The sequence below is a fragment of the Sciurus vulgaris genome (genome assembly GCF_902686455.1).
Source record: "Sciurus vulgaris genome assembly, chromosome: 6".
Classification (NCBI taxonomy): Eukaryota; Metazoa; Chordata; class Mammalia; order Rodentia; family Sciuridae; genus Sciurus; species Sciurus vulgaris.
The window spans coordinates 87,695,135-87,714,317 of record NC_136466.1 but is presented as its reverse complement, the minus strand read 5'-3'; the positions used below and the strand labels follow the sequence as shown (position 1 = coordinate 87,714,317).

Here is a 19,183-nt window from a genome sequence, read left to right as displayed (position 1 = left end):
CACTGCAGGTTAAAATATCTTTGCAATTCTTTTTATTCTGAGGAATACTCCCACAATTACTGCTTTAAAATCAGGTGAAATAATTTATTTCTATGTGGCTACCAATTTGGTATAATTAGGGTCACTTGTCTTTTTTAATTTTTAAGAACTTTTATTCATTTAGTATTGCTTTATTTACTTGGATCCAACTTTAGAGCTACAGAGAAGGTACTTAGTTAAAAACCCATCTTCTATCCTTTTTCTTCTATACTATATCCTTTTCCCACTACAGTAAATATTCTTTAAAGTTTTAAATTTACATTCCCCTTTTATAATAAACAACTGAACATTTATGCTCCCTCTTTCATAAGAGATTAACATACTTTACAATCTTAAAAAAAATCATATATACACAGTATATCCTAGAAATCTTTCCATAGCAAATATATTACCCATTTGGGCAGGGAGAGAGGATCAAATGCAGGGCCTCACACATGCTAGGCAACTACTCCTCCACTGAACTAGCCCTTACTATTCCTTTATGCAACTGCTCATACGCTATTTTGCATATGCTCCATTGTTTCAAGTTATCACTCAAGTAAAAACAGGCACACTTCCAAATCTATGACACTGTAAATAATGGTATCAAACAAGAGCCCTTTGATGATATCTTTTTGTATTTATGGCCGTGTGTCTTTGATTTGTTACTCATCAGTCAATGTAAACACCTTTTAAATTTCAAATTTATAATCACCTAGCACTCAGATCTGGAATTCTAAATACTACTCTACACTATTTAACACCTCTGGGAAATGGCCAATTCTAAGGTTTTGACAGGGAAGGTACATGATGAGTCCAAACAATCTTGCAAAAATTACTTAAAAAGAGAAGGGTATGTCAGAGAGAATACTGGTGGGGGGGGCAGAAGACAATATGAAGAGGTTTTTCATACTGATTTGAGCATCAAAATGAAGACAGTAAAGGATTATTACCCCACAAATAAAACAGGAACCACTGGGTCCATGCTGAGACAGACAGTCAGAGAGGAGGGTTCTGACAGCTCTAAATGCCAACTAGCAAATGTGAACAAGGTGGTTGTGATAGAAGAAAATCATTTTGGAATAACCATAGAAAATACCGGTTCAAGCAATAATCATCACTGGAAGTTACACCTAGGGGTAGAGTTTGATGAGTAAGATATTTACAGAGCTGCAAAGTGTCTTTTAACAAATAACTTATTAGCTATAATGAATAAACTTAAATTCACAGAGAAGAAACCAGGCAATACCTTCTCCTATAGCAATGCCAACAGGGGCAGACTGACCATATTAGCTTCCAGATATGATATACTTAAGAAACCTTTACTTGCACAGAATAAGAGATGTATGACCTAGATTTAACCTTAAGTACACATCAGACAAACCCAAGTTGAGAAATACATTCTGTAAAATAACTAGCCTGTACTTTTCAAAATGTTCATCTCATGAAAAACAAAGAGGAATGATCCAGATTAAAGGCAATTAAAGGACATGAAAGTCAAATACAGTAAGGGATCTTACACTGGACGTGGAACTGAAAGACTGGGATGACTGATCAAACTGAAATACAGACTGAAGATTACAGTATTGTATCAATGTAAATTTTCCTGATTTTATTAACTATAGAGGCTTTATGCCTTTATTCTCAGAAAATATACACTGAAGTGTTAACAAGAAAGAGGCATGACTTTTGCAATCTATTCTCAAATGGTTCAAAAAATTAAATAAACATTAACATGTATGCAAATAACGTGATTTTAAAGATAAAATGACAGGAAAATGTGGAAAAAAGTTAACATTGTGAATCTGGGAAAGGGCATATAAAGTTGCTGATATTATTCTGGTAAGCACTGTGTAATTTAAAATTAGGTCAAAATTTTAAAAATAATGAAAAAAAATTTTTAATATCACAAGCTTCCTCCATTAACATTCAATATTGTACATTCTTGTTTGCACAAGATTGGGCACAAAGATGAAAAGATTCAAAAGCCACACAAGTCAAATGAATAGGGAAGTAAGTAAACATTCACCTGGAATAATAAATAAATAAATAAAAGTATCTAATACATAATCAGCCAACAAACTGGCCAAACTAGGCATGTAGAAATATAAGAAATGCAAGAAACTTTTAAGAAACCTGAAATGACAAAATGAATGCTAAAGATAAATGAAAACTTTCCTCGATACCTGCCTCAGAAACTGCTAGTTAATTAACTCACTATGTCTTCTTGTCCTTAGTAACAGAAATTCCAAGTCAAGATCAACCAGTATGGTCAAAATCTTAAGTTCTGACAAATGAGACATAAGCAAAAGTATTGGGTTGTACTGCCCCAGAAAGCTGATCAATAGCAGCTGACTCAACTAGATGTGCTCCCTTTATTGGTCCTTCTGGTTTTCCTTCAAAGTTTGCAGACAACAGCAGAAGAAATAAAGTGCTCAAAATTTACATCTGCGCAGGTTCTTTTAGCATAAAGACTGATATTCTGTCCCCACATTCTCAAGCTTCTTGTATTATAGTTTATACTAATAACTTGAATGACTAAAAAATAATAAATTAACATCCTGTTCAATAAGAAATGACATGAAATCCATTTTTGAAAATTTAAGGTTAAATTTTTAAAAATTTTAGTGTAGCAATCTGGAAAGGTTCACTCCTCATGAATTTCATTTAACTCACATGCTATGAATCTATGTCTATGGGTTAACTGACAGAAATGATTTTCAAACTCTAACCTGCATCAAAATCACCATCCCAACTTTTAAAATCTGTATGCATGGGTTCCATTCCATTCTTACTACACTCTGTGGCAAAGTCAGAACAACTGATTTTGAGGGTTTTAATGGCTTACCCTTGTCTTGATATAAAATAACTAAAATCTGATCTCCGTCTGCCTTTACAACTAAAACCACTCTATCTCTATTTGCACTTCAGCCTGAGTTCCTTTGGCTCTCCTGTGCTCTCTCACCTCACAGCCTTGGTGTAAATAGTTATGTCTATCTAGAAAGACTATTAATCACCACCTGACCCTCTTCCCTAGTATAACTACTCTACTATTCATCCTTCACTTCTGAAGTTATGCTTTTTGTGGCCTTTCTCCTCAAGACAATTTTAGGTACCTGGCACTTTAACACGTAGTAACATAAACATGGGTGTTTTATTAATAAGTGTATACCTACTTTCTAGCATTGTACTTGACAGACTCAAAATATATCTGTGAATTAATAAATATTAATACTATCTCCTCTTTCATTTTCTAACTGAAACTATTGTAAGCCTCTATCTTCCACACAAATTCTCATTTTCCTCCAGGCTTCTTTGTCTCTGTATCTAACTCATCTAATTTAAATATACTATATAAATGACTTTTGAAGAATCAGAAAATCTATAAAACACTGAGTCCACTTCCCACAGTCACAACTGTGTAAACCTAGACAGTAGTGGTTCCTATGGATGTTGCACATGCTCATAAATTCATAAATCATCTTTCCTGAATAAACATCTAATACTTGGAAATTTTCATTCATTTATGTTATCTGGTAGGTTCTTATGGTTCTTTCTGATTTATTTTCCAGTTAAGATAAAACTTTACATCATATAACTCTAATTTATAAAATATTTTCATACTGTGTTCCATTTTATCCTTACAATGAAAAATGATGTCCTTAAAGCCATATGTAAGGAGTTTTCCTAGACTCAGAGGAAGCAAATCTTCCACAGTGCCAGCTTTTAGGAGAAAATTAATACTTTTAATTTCAGCGGCATCCAGACTCTTAATTCCAATACCAATCCTGGCCTCTTTTCCTAAGGTCCTGTGATCCTTCAAATATTCCCTGTGCTGTCATGTTTGTTCGGAAGTTACTGCTCTGGGTTCCCTTTTGTTTCTGGCAAATAGAAGTAAGCTGCCTTTCAAGTTCAGTCACACAATTCAGTTGTTTCCTTTGCTCTATTTTGCCTAGAATTTTCACATGTTTAAGGGAAGGGAGTGCTTTGGGAGAGAAAGTTCAACATGACAGAATGGTAAAATCAGTTCTATGAACTAAAGAAAAAACTAAGACTTATCCTGGGTTCATGAATAAAATAATGGATGACATTCTAAGAAAAACAGTAGCAAATGGGCAGCTGCTTTACCTTCCACTATACTACCAACAGAAGAAACAAGCACTGATAAATCATGGAGATTTAAAATGTCAGGAAAGTAATATTGGAGTGGGTGTGGAAGTGGTGAGGGGAAATGAAAAGAACATCTCAAACCAGTAATACCAGAGAAGTAAAAGAAATCATTTGTGTATTTAACCATAAGAAGTAAATTAGATTCTAACAAAGCCTTAAATCTTTTTTTAATTCTAGTAAAATTATCTATTTTTCTTTATTATATTTCCATTTCCCTACCTTTTCTCTATTACTGTTTTAAACTGTTAGTAATATTTAGATTAGATTCCTGGTTGGAAGGGTGATATACTACTGCACACACACTGATATAAGGTAATCTAATTTTCCATTAAAGTTTATAAAAGCGGACTGTGTGCCTGACAAACAGAGCTGTACACACAGACAAAACAAAGAACTGTGTTTATTAAAGAAGTACACTGTACTAAATTTTCATTCTGTCTTATTCCCTCCCCCCCTAACATTGCTAAATATCTATGTCATTCAAAAGCGTTTCTTTGGAGAATTTTTAAAAGAATTTTTTGATACACTATGGGAAAATTCAGGGTTAATTTATTGGTGTTTTGAAGTTCAACCGTGAATTATTTTCTCCTAGCTTTCTAACCCTTTCTTGTCACTGTAACTGCTTATATCCATACACCCATTAGATGAGCCTGAGGTTTCTGCTACATGGAAATATACTTTAAGATTACTGTGAAGATGAAAAGAAGTAAAGCATACTACCCGACTTAGGAGTTCAATACTGATGGCTATAACAGATAAAAACCACTGATCTTTCTCCTAAGTTAAAGATCAGAATCTTTACTTCAAAGTTTGATTTAGGTTTCTTTGGACTGTCATAATTTTAAACAAATAACAGAAATGTGTATGAATAACAACTATACATATATTAAAATCTTCAAAACAGATTATATAATAAAGAGGAATATATAATGATTACTAGTTGGTAGTATGTATCAGACATTAGATTCTTGTTTACTCTTTTCATATTTCTATTATAAACAAATTGAGGTTCAAAGAAGGTTAACAAAAAAAAAAAAAGCAAATTCTAACACTATGGTAAAAAGTGCAAAAATTATGTATAAGGAGGACTGAAAGAAAATTCAGAAAAATGAAAACTACTAATTTAGGATGATAGGATGTATGGATGTATTTACTTACTTTTTTATGTAGCTTTCTCTCCCTTTTTTAAGTTATTGGTACTGAGGATTAAACCCAAAGGTTACATCCCTAGCCCTTTCTATTATTCTCCCTGCCTCAGTCTTCTGAGTAGCTAGGATTATAAGCATGTGCTACCATGCCCAGCTGAGAGTAATTCATTTTAAAAGAACATTCCTTAATGTTTGGGACACAAAAATAAAAAGCTATTATTCATTGCCTACCTTATCAATCTCATATGTCTGTCCTCTAGTATTAGACAGCATCCCTCCAATTTTGACTGATATAAGTCTACCCAGCTAAAGATAAGATTTCCCAGTATTTCTTTCAGCTAGTTGTGGCCTCATAAACTGATTTTGGCTATAGATATATAGTAATATGTGATCTTTACATCATATCCTTAAATATAAAACAGCTTGCCTTATATCATCTTCCCTGTTTCCAGCTCCTTTGTACCATCTGAAAATAACCACTGGATAATCAGAAATCATATGTTAAGGACTAAAAAGCTGCCCCACAAAGCCTGGGCACCTGTATAACCATAAAAGGTAGAGCTCACTTACCTGATGGTGAAAAATAACTGCATTTGAACCCCTGTAAATTTGGGGTCTCTAGCACAGCATATTAGTTTAACCATTTAACCGTTTAAATGGTTAAACGGTTGAACCATTTAATAATATATTGTATTCTTTTTACAATAAACATTTTTGGAAGAACACCTTTTATTTATATAGAATTTGACCTCACCTGCTCATCAACTGTTGTGTAAGGGTTTATACTGGGGGCAAAGAGCTATAGAAAAAAATAAAAACTATGTGTAATCAAAATAAAAAAAAAAAGATGGATCAATTTCTGAGAGTAACCAGAGGTGGTAAAAAGGCAACTGGGACAAAACTTACAGATTATAAAACTCAGCAGAGGTACCCAACCCCAAACTTTCCCCCATCTGGAAAACATCTCCTCTCAGAAATGATAAAACTTTCCATTCTTTAAGACTACTCAAAAAATATCATGTCCTTTCATAGCCATCCCCACTTCCCTCAGGCACAGGTTACTGGTTCAGCTCATGTTCCTACAACATTTTGTTCATGTTACTAATAATTCCTTCACAATATTACAATTATTTTTATATATGTACCTCTCCTTCTAACTATATCTTAAATTCATTAAATTGGAACCTTTATTTGTTTTTAATAAGACCATGATCCACTTCAGCATAACTGGAAAAACAATATAGAAAGTAGTAGATAATAAGTAAACACTAAACATTAACAAAAAACATGTTTGTGGCAAAAGGCGAATAATTGTTTTTAAACCTTTTGGACCACAAGTTGTACATAAGTATATTACCACATAATAGTGTGGTAAACACATACAAGCACACATACAACATAAGTTTTATCCAAAAACACAACAACTACCAATAACTTTCCAAAAGCTTTGGAAAATTTGGAGACTATCTCCATCTGTATGCCTCTAAAAAAAATCAGGTAGTGGCATAGCTATGTTAGGCACTGAGCACCAAAAACAATAGTTTCTTTATGCATTCAACTACCAAATTCAAGAAAAAAAAAGTCTTTTAAAAGAACTTTAAAAAACGTATATATGATATGATTCTATGGCCTTAAAGTCTCTAACTGAACAACCGAGAATAAAACTGCGAGAAGTGGATGCTAGGAAGGGTAATTTTTAGCATCAATAATTTCAAAGGTGACTGTTTGGGTCAGTTTGTTGAATCTGAGGTAAACTAAATATTCTCTAGTAAACCCTTAAGGAATGATCACATGAGAAATAGGGCTGTATACAAATACATTTAAAAATCTTGAATAGCTACATAAAATACAATTCATCACAATATCAATGACGTAATAAAAATGTCTAATTCTATAATTAAAAGCTGTAACAATTTCAACCTGATGACTGTTTCCTCCATTAGTATAAACTATCATGTAGAAATCTAACACATGTAGAAATTAAGTTTCAAAATAATCAAGTTGGGGAGGGTAGTAGATAGCAGAGATCAAACTTGACTGCCATGAGATGAAATGTGTTGATGGCAGATGAAGGGCATATGAAATTTCATTTTACTATTGTCACTACTTATTTTTCTTTTGGCACAAGGGATTGAATCCAGAGGCACTTAGCCACATCCCCAGCCCTCTTTATTTTTTGAGACTGGGTCTCACTAAGTTGCTTAGGACCTTGCTAAATTGCTGAGGCTGGCTTTGAGCTTGTGATCCTCCTGCCTCGGCCTCTCAAGCTGCCGAAATTACACATGTACGTACATATATACAGATTTCTTTAATAAATACTGCCACAAAAAAGGATCATATAATTTTAAACAAAATTATTTGTAATTTGGTATTACAGTCTGCAGACAGGGTAATAAATACTGCCACAAAAAAGGATCATATAATTTTAAACAAAATTATTTGTAATTTGGTATTACAGTCTGGAGTTTACTCTTATATGCAGAATATAAGAATAAACTGCATATAAGAATAAACTCCATCTAATGTAGTCATTTACTAATAGTAAATGATATAACCAGAATAATAAGTGACTGAGATCAGAGATAGGGTGAATCCTTCCATAAAAAATATGCGAAAACAGGAATGAAGAAAAGATTATTTACCCTAGCACCCAGTTGCACCCAGCTAATTTTAATTCTTTTCTTAAAAATTTCCTTCCACATGAAGCTTCTTCCTTTAACCAATGTAGTCGAGATTTAGTCTTTTTTAACTGTGAAAAGAGTACTGTAGACATTGAATCAAATGACAGTAATTATAATCTACCTTAAGCAGTAAGTAACGGCACTCTTCTCCAATGGTCCCATGTCTTTAAACTCCTGATCACTGAATTCACTGTCTTCTACTATCATCTGCCTTAGTATAAAATTACTTTGCTTTTTGCCTAGCCAATCCAAATGCCTCCCATCATAAAAACCACATTACTGAGATACTTTTAGAATGCATAAATTTTAAGATTCAGTGTTTTAAATGATCAAGAAAGCAAAATAAAGCACAAACGCCTTATTCACAGGATTAATATGCAACTTAAATCATTTGCCCTTGTAATCAAATTTCTCTTACATATGAAATAGCACAGGATTTTGTTATTTCTCTGCATTTACTACATCCACCTGGCATTACATATATTTATGAAGGCTATCTCTCTTGATTATAAGCTTCAAAGAAGCGCAAATTTTAGTGTTCAATGGTATCTACCATACAGTAAGCTGCTCAACTGTCTAAATTGTCTCTAAAGACAGATAATTTTATTTTGAAAGCAATAGCAGTAAGAGATGAGAAGCAGTAATTTGAGAGTGCCCACTATAGTGCCTTATGCCCCAGTTCTAAGAGAGAGATCACAAGCACTGAATTCTAAAAGTCAGTATTATTTGGACACAACTTTGCCACTTCTTTTTTTCTTTTCTTTTCTTTTCCTTTTTTCTTTTTGGTACTGGGGATTAAACTCAGAAGCATTTAACCACTAACCACTGAGGCACATCACCAACCCTTTTAAATTTTTTTATTTTCAGATAGGCCCTCTCTAAGTTGCTTAGGGTCTCACTAAATTGCTGAGGCTGGTCTCAAACCTGCAATCCTCCTGTCACAGCCTCCCGAGTTGCTGAGATTACAGGTGTGCACCATGATGTGTGGTTGCCTCTGCTTTTAAATCTCACTGGTAACTTGGATCTTAACATTTAATTAAGGTTGACTTTTAACTAAGCAGTCCCCTCATATCATAGTAACAGATGATAATACATCTTCAATAGTGAACTGCAATTCCCATAGTTACTCATTTATATAACAAGTTGATTCTGGTACAATAGATTCCTGGTGTCTCTTCCTAAACTAGTGGTTCTGACCAGTTCACTCACATAGAGAATACACTCCTCCCAAGAGTATCTTTCCATCCTTCCTTTTTAAATTTTTTTAAGTTTTGCGATGCTTCCTCTTTTCTCTTTCCTTTACCTGCAAGTAAGCCACATAAAAACTTCAACATATACTGAAAAAACCTCAAGATACTGAACTACAAACCTAGGATACCCAATATCTAATAAAAAGGATGTTCACTTCTTCATCAAGGGAAATGATAGCTATAAAAACTATCTCCATACTCATATAAATACACACCGTTACTTCTTCCTTTCTCTCACAAACTTTATCAATTCTCATAATTAAGATTAGAAAAATTAAAGTGCTCCTTTGAAATTTTCCATATAGCTCATTATCACTCTAGTAATTTACCAAAGTCCATTTTCTTTCAATTCACATCCATGCCTATATGGCACCATGAATCTTAATATGCTCAAATGATTGTGTATATAAACTGTTCATTCCATTATTGTTTTGAGATTATACTAATCTTTTCAGAAGTTAATTTATAGCCTTATAACATGGCAAAAATGTTGAATGACTCCAGGTGAATAATTTCATATACATGCATATGAATTTTGCTATAATTCTTCTGGGAATCTTGTTAAAATGGAAATTCTGATTCAGTAAATCTAAGATACACAGGGAACTTTTTAGGGTGAAGGAACTGTTCAGTACAGTACTGGGGTGGAGAATAACCAATGTTATCCATTTGTCAAAACCCATGGAACTATATGTCACAGAATAAACATAATTAAGCAGTTTTAAAAGTCAACAAGTATAATACGAATCCTGGGGTGGAAAGAAGACTAACAAATGAATCTAAATTTATTATAAATTCATGACACAATACCCTGATGGAGTTGAGGAAAAATAAGCTAACTTGAGTAACTTAGGAAAACATTGGTTTTACTAAAAACTGTAAGGCTAAATATTAAAGTACAATGTACACAAACAGTTAATAAATTTGTTTCTCCAGGGAGTACAGTCTATAAATTCTTTTTTTTTTTTTTTCTTTCAGTACTGGGAATCAAACTCAGAGCCTTGTGCTTGTGAGGCAAGCACTCTACCAGCTGAGCTATTTCCCCAGCCCACAGTCTATAAATTCTGAAACTGTTTTACATACATGCTATGTGAAATATATGAATACAAAGAGATTGGATGGTAGGATTCACATTTCTCACTGTTGGACATAAGAGATTTTAAGGGAAGTTAGAATGAACCTTATAATAAAGGATTAGCAGTGGAAATATCAGTATGAACTCTTGCTTATTTTAATATGTATGCAAATAGATAAAGAAATAACTAGATATACTTGCTTTAGTATGTAAACATGTGTCACCTATCTCTGTTCACTTTGTCTATGAGTCCTAGATGAGTGACATTTGAGTAGTAACAAGCACACTCAGTACCCAAGTCTTTATTTCTAAAATCATTCTAGAATAAATGGAACCAGGGAGCTCCTTCAAGAATGGCCAATTCTTGAGTTTAAAAAAAAAAATTTTTTTTTAAGTTAACCTGAAAAGGTTCCCATGGCCAAGATTTGATTAATTTCACAGCAAAATAAATAACTCACTAATAACCCAAAGTATAATATATATATGTGTGTGTGTATATATATAAATATGTGTATAAATACATATACATAAATCTGTGCATATATAAAGAGAAAAGAAATGGAGAAAAGAATTCTTTACTGAAATTCTACTTAATATATGTAGATACACTCCCTCCAAGAGATGAAGCTTAATTACCACTCAACCCCACTGAGAGTGAGCTAGACACAGTAACTTGCTTCCAGGCAATAAAGTATGAAAATGGACAAAAAAACAGTAACTTGACAGTGCAGAAACCTAACAAAGGTTAACATCCTAATTCCCCATATGATGTGACTAGAACATATCTGTGACATTCTTTCAAAACAAGTAACTATGGCTGATCATAAGAAAAACAACAAATATAAGATTTAAGGATATTCTAAGATACCTGACATATTTTTCAAAACCATTAGGTCACGAAAAGTAAAGAAAAAGAAAAACATAAAGACAAGGTGGCTGAACAGATCTGACAACTTAATCAAACATAGTACTCCAGGACTAAATTCTAGAGCAGAAAGAAGCACTAATGGGAAAACAAATGAAATCCAGTTAAAGACTGAAAATTAGTTAATAGTTTAAAAAACATTTAAGAAACTATGAGTAGTTTCTCATGTGCAAAGTAGGAATTACAAAACTGCACATTATATGAAATAATTTATATAATGCACAGTGACCTATGTGTACCATGCTTGGTTCAGTCAGAAAAAAAAAAAAAAAAAAAAAAGAACTCATAATATTGGTTGTCATTGTTATTTCTAGAAAGGAAATTTCCCTTATCCTTTACTAGTACAGTTCATGACACTTTCTTGGGGATTCTCAGAAAATAAAAACTGCATGTAACAGCATCATTAACAGAAAAAGGGGGCGAATTAGCAAAAAGATGCTAAAATGTCTTCAGGAAAAGTTTCCTACAAATGTTTATAAATTGAATATGTATAAGAATCACTTAGGAATCTTGTTAAAATGAGGATTCTGATTCAATAGGTCTGGGACAAGGCTCCAAATTCTACTTTTCTAATAAGTTCCAAAGTGATGCCAATGCTGCTAGTACAGGGACCACAAATTTCCTATTTCTGCATGTCTTAAAACTTTCCCACAAATAAATGTTTTTGTTGTGTCTTTATAAGGGAATACTCTAATTTTTAAACACAAAACTGTAACAGATATAATCCACCAGTCATCAAAACCTTAAGTAAACAACTAGTTAAGCAGAATAACAAATGGGCAACTTCACTTTAGTTTCCCTACACATTACCCTATGCTTGTATTCAGAAAAGTAGAGTCTTTGAAAATAAGTCATGTAGTTATCCTCACCAGATAAAAGTCTAAATACCGTAATCTAGATTAACCACAATCTGAAGGAACTCTGTGATAATTTCAATTTGGTAAATTCTGCCTTGAGAGAGAATAATTGTTTACTAATAAATTAGCTCCTGTTATGTAAGATACTTGAGTTGTTAGAAGAAAAGGAATTGGTATGATCTTGGATTCAACAGCATGTATATGAAAAGAAAATTAGGAAAAGATGAAGAAAGCACATAACATGAACCAAGAAATAGGAATTAACAAAAAAATGAAATGTAAGAAAAGTGTTATACTTTCCTGCAACTAAAACCTTACAGCCATCTTTCTTAATTTCTTAATTCAATGATTTCTAACTATCCCAGCATTGTGATTTCTTATTTTCCTGTCTTTCTAAGCATTTCTTAGCATAACTTTTGAGCCAGTAATGAAATGACTTAAGAAATTAAAAAAAAAAACTGAGGTAACTACAAAGTAAGTTCAGGAAGCACAAATTTAAATGATATTGCCTTTTAAATTTTTTGTGGAAACCCTGATTTTGATGGCAAGGAATTTTTCTGCTATGTGTATACACACATGCAATGTTTCACAAATTGGTGTACCACAACTGTATTCAACCAGATACTAATAAGACATATAAGTTACATGGTGAAAAATGTATTAACTATGATTCAGTGTTCCTTAACTTAACAGATTATTTAAACTACAGGCCTTCTCAAAGTCTTTAACTTCTTATCATTTTAATAATGTGGGGTAGGGGTCAGTGCCTGGGATCAAATCCATGACCTCCCACATGCTAGGCAAACTCTACCACTGAGATACAACTTGAGCCCCAAATTTTAATAAATTTTATTTTTCTACAGAAAAATTTAATTTGGTAACCTCTATTTGTGAATTTTAGAAAGGATTTTTTGGTTTTCTTTTCTTTTTAATTAACACAATAATTTCTGTGTAACAAAATAACATTTATAGCGTACTATGTTATAATCCAATAAATGTATACAATGTATAATGATCAGATCAGGATATTTAGCATAGAAAGAATTTTTATTCTGAACATTTCCATTAATCATACTTCCTACTCACTACAACCACCACTGCTTCCTCAAAACACTTTAAAATTGAGATGCAAGAAGATACTTGAAGCATGAAACAATAATTAAAGTATTTCCAATAGGAAAAGACAGTAGAACGAATAGGACATAACTTTCCTATGTTCATATATGAATACATGACCAGTGAAACTCCCTGTCACGTACAACTGCAAGATCCTAAGTAAGTTATTCTCTATGTATGTATGTATGTCAAAATACACTCTTACTGTCATGTATGATTAAAAAGAATAAATGAAGTATTTCCCAAGTTTCCTTGGCATACAGTATTTCCTATATGCCAGGTAACATAGAATTCCTCTATATAAATGTAAAATTCATACAGATTCCAGATTAATCTGAATTAGATTCCAGATTAATTAATACAGATTCCAGGTATTAATATCAAGTATTGTTAACACTGTAAAAAGCCTCAGTGAAATAAGTTTATTCTAAGAATCAGGTCAATAAAACTCCGTTGCCATATATAAATGAATTCGAAATGACTAAGACTATTAAAGCACATCAACATTTCCCCCACTCCATAACAATTATTCAGAAGGATTACATTTATATTTAGGAATTAAAATGATTCAAATAAATTCTTAAATGTACTTGGAAATTTTTTTGAAAATTTAATCTACATGTAAGCACCTACTGATCAACTAAAAATGAGCAAACTGTGATCCTATATTTCAGGTATTTACCCACAAATCTATTACTAGGGTAAATCATCATTTAAAACAACTTTAAAATTAGAAAAAAAAAGTCTAGCCAGGAATTGAGAAACTTGGTTACAAATAACAACAAAAGTTCAACACAGCTGGAAACCTGGGCTTTGAAACCTTCCAACATTATCTTTAGAAAGTTTAACTTCAGTTATAAAAAAATTGGTGTCAAGCTCAAACTGTTGTACAGGTGCATCCTGGCCCACATTTCATAGTGAGTTTCAAAACAGTTACAGTATAGTCAAAAGGACCTATTTTCCTGAGCTTTTTTTTTTTTTTTTTCTTTTCAGCCCATAGTTACAGAAAGCGCTCCATACAGAAGGAATTAACCCTCCCCTCTTTTTTTCTTTTTGGTAGGAAGTTAATTGTAATAACCGAGAAGGCCCAATGACATCTTGCTTAATTCTATTTCACTTCAGAAACTTTCACAAAGGAAATTCTGCAGCAAAAACACAATTTAAAATTCCAGCCAATAAAATCAAATTCTTCTTAAACAACCTGCTACCTATATCAACTTTTTAAAAATTTCTCTATCTGTAAGGGTCACCTCCTCAGTCTTTAACTATGCAGAAACTCTTTTCTTTGCAGTGTGTAATGATTAAAGCAGTGGGGGGAAAGGGTGAAAAGTAACTGTTATTAACAATGATAGCAGAGCAAGGAAAGAGCAAAACATCTGTAAGAAAGAAAATGAAGGCAAAACAGAACCAAGTCTCTCTCTTTCTGACAAATGCCAAAGCAATTGCAAAAACTAGATAACTAGTTAACCACACTTCTCAGACACATGGTAGAATTAGTGACTCAGAATAATTAGAGAAATATGATTTGCAATCATTTAAAAAAGTATGCACTCTAAAATAATCCTTTAAGTAAATACGATTTCACAGGGTTTAATTTTTTTTTCACTTGTACTATTAAATTGGCTTTATAATTCTTCTTTCAAGTATGGCAGCAAAATATAGAAAATTTATAAAAGATTAGTGGAACAGATAAGTGGTCAAAATACACCAACAGGTAATCTACAGGTAATCTCCTTATACCCAAGCACAATATTTTCCTATTTGTAGGGAGACTTGATTCTTGCATTTTCTCTGGATATTTCTACCTATTAATCAATTCATTATTCACTAATGAGTAAGAGAATGTATACAACATGATTCTTCTCTGTTCTCTTACTGCAGTCAGTATAGCTAGAGAGATCTGAATCAAAGCTGAGATTCAAAAGACTTCTAATTTAACCTCGCCTCTGGTAATTCCAGTCAAACTCTGTTGTCTGCAACTTTACTATACTTGGTAATTAAATAGTAGAATGGGTAAAACTTTCAAATTAGTTCAACTTCTCATTTTACAACTGGGAAAATCATGAGAACTTACTAGTACAAAGATGGTGTCAGTCCAGGTTTTTAATTCCTAGACCAATAATACTTGCTCAATTAAATGATGTTTTCCATGACTAGTTTTTACTGTCTCTGACATTCCTGCTATCCAAATATTCTACCAGTGAAAGGTGAAAAAATACACTCAGCATGGCCCCAAAATTCCAATTTTCAGATCAAATACACATAAGCACAACATAATTTTCTATACAACATATTTTCTTAAACCCTCCTACCAACTTTCCTATTTCTTGTCCACCCCATTTCTCCATCACTACAATTAATGTCTCAGTTAAGCAGCACTATTACATAAAACATGCTAATTATAACAAGCAAATGTTAAGTACACATTTTATCAGAAACCATTTTAAGCCCTTTACCTGTAGAAGCATCTCAGTTCTCAATTTAAAGTTAAGATAAACGGTGTAATCCTCATTGTAAGTATTTACTTACTTACATATTTTTGGTACTGGGGATTGAACCCAGTGGCACTTAACCACTGAGCCACATCCCTAACCCTTCTTTGAGACAGGGTCCGCCACTAAGTTGCAGCTGGCCTCCAACTTGTGATCCTCCTGTCTCAGCCTTCTGAGTCACTGGAATTACAGGCATGTGCCAACATTCCCAGGTCCCCATATTTTTAAAAGAGCAAAAATCAGAGCATCAGAGGTTAATTTACCCTAGTTCACATAGTTAATAAGTGATAGAAGTGGGATAAGTAACCATTAGGACTTCAAACTTCATTTTGCTGATTTTGATCTATGATAAGTCCACAAAAGTATGAATTTTATTATCTGTGTATAAGCAACTCAAAATCGGGGGGGTGGCTAAAGAAGAATTTAAGTGTCTTCATATGTGAAAGGTTTCTTCATATATAAGTTACACATATCTAATTTTAAAACCTATGGCACTAGTAAAAGCTCTTAACTCATTCACAGTTAATTAAAAGTTCACCATAAAAATAAAATAAGGGATATAGTAAAATAAATGTCCAGATCAACATTGTCTAAAGCTTTCTTTAGTGATAAAAATGTTTTCTATCTGTGCTGTCCAATATACTAGACACTAGTCATGTGATTATTTAGCACTTGAAATGTGTCTGGTTTGGGGCTGGAGTTGTGGCTCAGTGGTAGAGCGCTTACCCTGCATGTGTGAGGCACTGGGTTCGATTCTCAGCACTACATATAAATAAATGAATAAAATAAAGGCCTATTAACATCTAAAAATATATTTTTTAAAAATGTGTCTGGTTTATCTAAATAATTAAATTTTAAATATTCTATAAAATTAATATAAATTTCAATAGCCACATGTGACTAGGGGTTGCCATATTGGACAGCAACGGTGCAAAAAACCAAATGCCAGGAAAAAAAAAAATTAGTACCAATTCTTCCTGCATTTATTTTTAGGATTTTTCACCAACGGTTAAATCCTTTTAAATACTTTTAACTTGCTCCAGCTTCAATGATTAACTGAAATATAAACCTTCAAAATGTTCTAAATTTAAGTCCTCTGGAACTTCAATATTTTAAAAAATAATTAGCACCTGTAATGTCAACAAAGCTTCAAATACTAGAAACCTTTTTAATATTTGGATATCTAAGACAACAAATTCAAAAAAACGGCAAACAGTTATTCAGTCCTCCTCACAGTAAACAGTCAATAAAGTTGTTGGTTACCTTGATTCTCCACTGCTGTTTCTAACACTTTCTTCATCACTATGTCCATTCATTGTAAATATCAGGAAGTTTTAAAATAAAATATAAATCTTCCCAGTTTAAAAGATGAATATAAATATTGACTCCTCTTTGAATATCAAAAATTCACAGATGAATTTTCTTCAACATTCAGAAGATGTGGTCCTGGGACCCTCTTTTGATTCACCTAAGGGAAACATTAACAAAATAAGAACACTTTCTGTAGAAAAAAAGATAAGCCCTGCTTAGAACTTGTAGAAATCTACCTAGACATGGTAAGAAAAGAGTAGAGGCCTTTTACTTAAAATATCTCAGCTTCTATTAGACGTATCTCTTATTACTTACTAGAATTTAATCAGCTATATCGCTAATGTATTTTCCACAGAAAAAATCAGAACATTTCTGGAGTGATGAAACTTTCAGAGACTGTCAACTGTGTAGCAATATTATATAAATTACTAAAGCAAAGTGGTAGCCTGCAACATATAAATACATCCCTAGAAAATGGAGTCTTACTTGATAACTTGATTAAATAAGTGAAGGGGAGAAAAGGGTTACACTTAATTAACCCTTATTTCTATCACCAAGAACTTCATATACTCCCGTGAAGGAAAGTTTTTGAAAATGTTCACATGAGAAAAAAAATAATAAAAAGTTATCATAAAACCTTAGCAAAAACAACAGGTCAAAATAAACATGTTCTTTCTCAGGTAAACTGATAGGGAAGTGAAAAAAAATTAATATTTACTAGTTTGGCCTAGTAGAGATTCCATGAAAAAAAAAAAAAAAGTAATATACACTCTGTGCTTTTTTTAAATAAAGATTTGGTGCAAAAAAAAAAAAAAAAATACACCAAGAAACAGTATTTCCACCTCTCAAGATTTCAGCACAACAGTAGAGTCACCTACAAGCCATCCACGAATAAACAAAGGAGATCTCTGGCAGGGGAGGGAGAGGAAGAAGCGGGGGAAAGAGACGTCAGATCCTTCCCCAGTCAGAAAGTACCGAGACAGCCTACTGAAGCAGAGTTGTCCTCCGACCTCAGCAATGAAAATTTACTCCTATGATTATTTCCATTCTACACACACACAGACACACACACACACACACACGCACACACACAAATACAAAGAGGTGAAAAAACAGGGTGCTGCCAGCTCAATCATAGCAAATTCTGCATGTGGATCGGGGACTTTAATTCTTCAGACATCAGGGCAGTATACCCTCTTCTGCAGGAGCAGGTTATCTAAAAAGTTAACTGTTCCACTCAGCATTTATTCCTAATGTTAAACATAAATTCCAACCTTAGTCAAAAAGCTTTACTATTAACAAGTCTTAGATTTAAATCTAAGTACTCTCTTTCTCTAAAGTCTTCATTAAGAAAGTTCTCTCCTTTTCGTTCTTTTCCTTTCACCTTCCTTTCGTCCCTCAAAATGGCTTTCTCTGTGCGCTGTAACTTCCTTTCTCCTTTCACTCCCTTCTCCGAGTAAGTCCTCTTTCCGAAACCCTTTCCAGAACCCTAAATTCTGACGCTCAGAGCTCATGCAGCTCTCTGCTGTCTCCAGTGCGTCTCAACAATGCGTCTAAGTCGTTAAACCTCTACAAGCCTCCACTTCTATCCTCCGTCTTTTAACAGTTGCTTTGCTCCAAGTTTGTGAAGCAGTACTCCAAAGTGGATGGGAAACCATCCCCTCGCTCATCCGTCCAACTCGGTTTGGCTCCCATCAGCCTCCTTCCCGGACCTCTCCCCTTTCCACGGGGCCTCCATCCCGGTCCCAGAGTCTCTTCCCGCCTCAAACTTCCCGCAGAACCGCCCCGCGCCCTCCCAGGCTCGCCCGAGCCGCCGCCCCCTCCCCCTCCCCGCAGATCCCCACGTGCTGGGTGCCGGGGTTGCAGCAGGACAGACGCACCGCCAAGTGCTCGCCACTCGCGGCTCTTCCTTCACGGCCCGACCGGCTCCATGCCCCAGAAGCCCGGGCCGGGTCGGCCGGCGCAAGGATGCGCTCTGCGGTGGCCGGCCTGCCCTCGCCGCTCACACGCCCCCTGCGCGCCCGGCCCGCCCGCCAACGCCGCCGCCGGCCCTCGCACAGCCGCCCGGGCCTTCTCGGGGCCGCGGGGCCGCCGGGCCGCAGCCAGGGCACCGCGCCGCCGCCGCCCTCCGCCCTGCGGG

The 19,183-nt window shown here is 34.2% G+C and overlaps 1 protein-coding gene across 1 annotated transcript in view; it reads right to left on the bottom strand.

Annotated features, from left to right (window-relative positions):
* Nucleotides 1–18,795, bottom strand: part of CHD1 (chromodomain helicase DNA binding protein 1) — a 70,864-nt gene extending 52,069 nt beyond the window's left edge. Inside the window, 1 exon segment of the mRNA XM_079145826.1 lies at nucleotides 16,996–18,795. Coding sequence (XP_079001952.1) covers nucleotides 16,996–17,048 — 53 coding nt within the window. The 5' untranslated portion in view covers nucleotides 17,049–18,795.
* Between the last annotated feature and the right edge of the window lie 388 nt (nucleotides 18,796–19,183).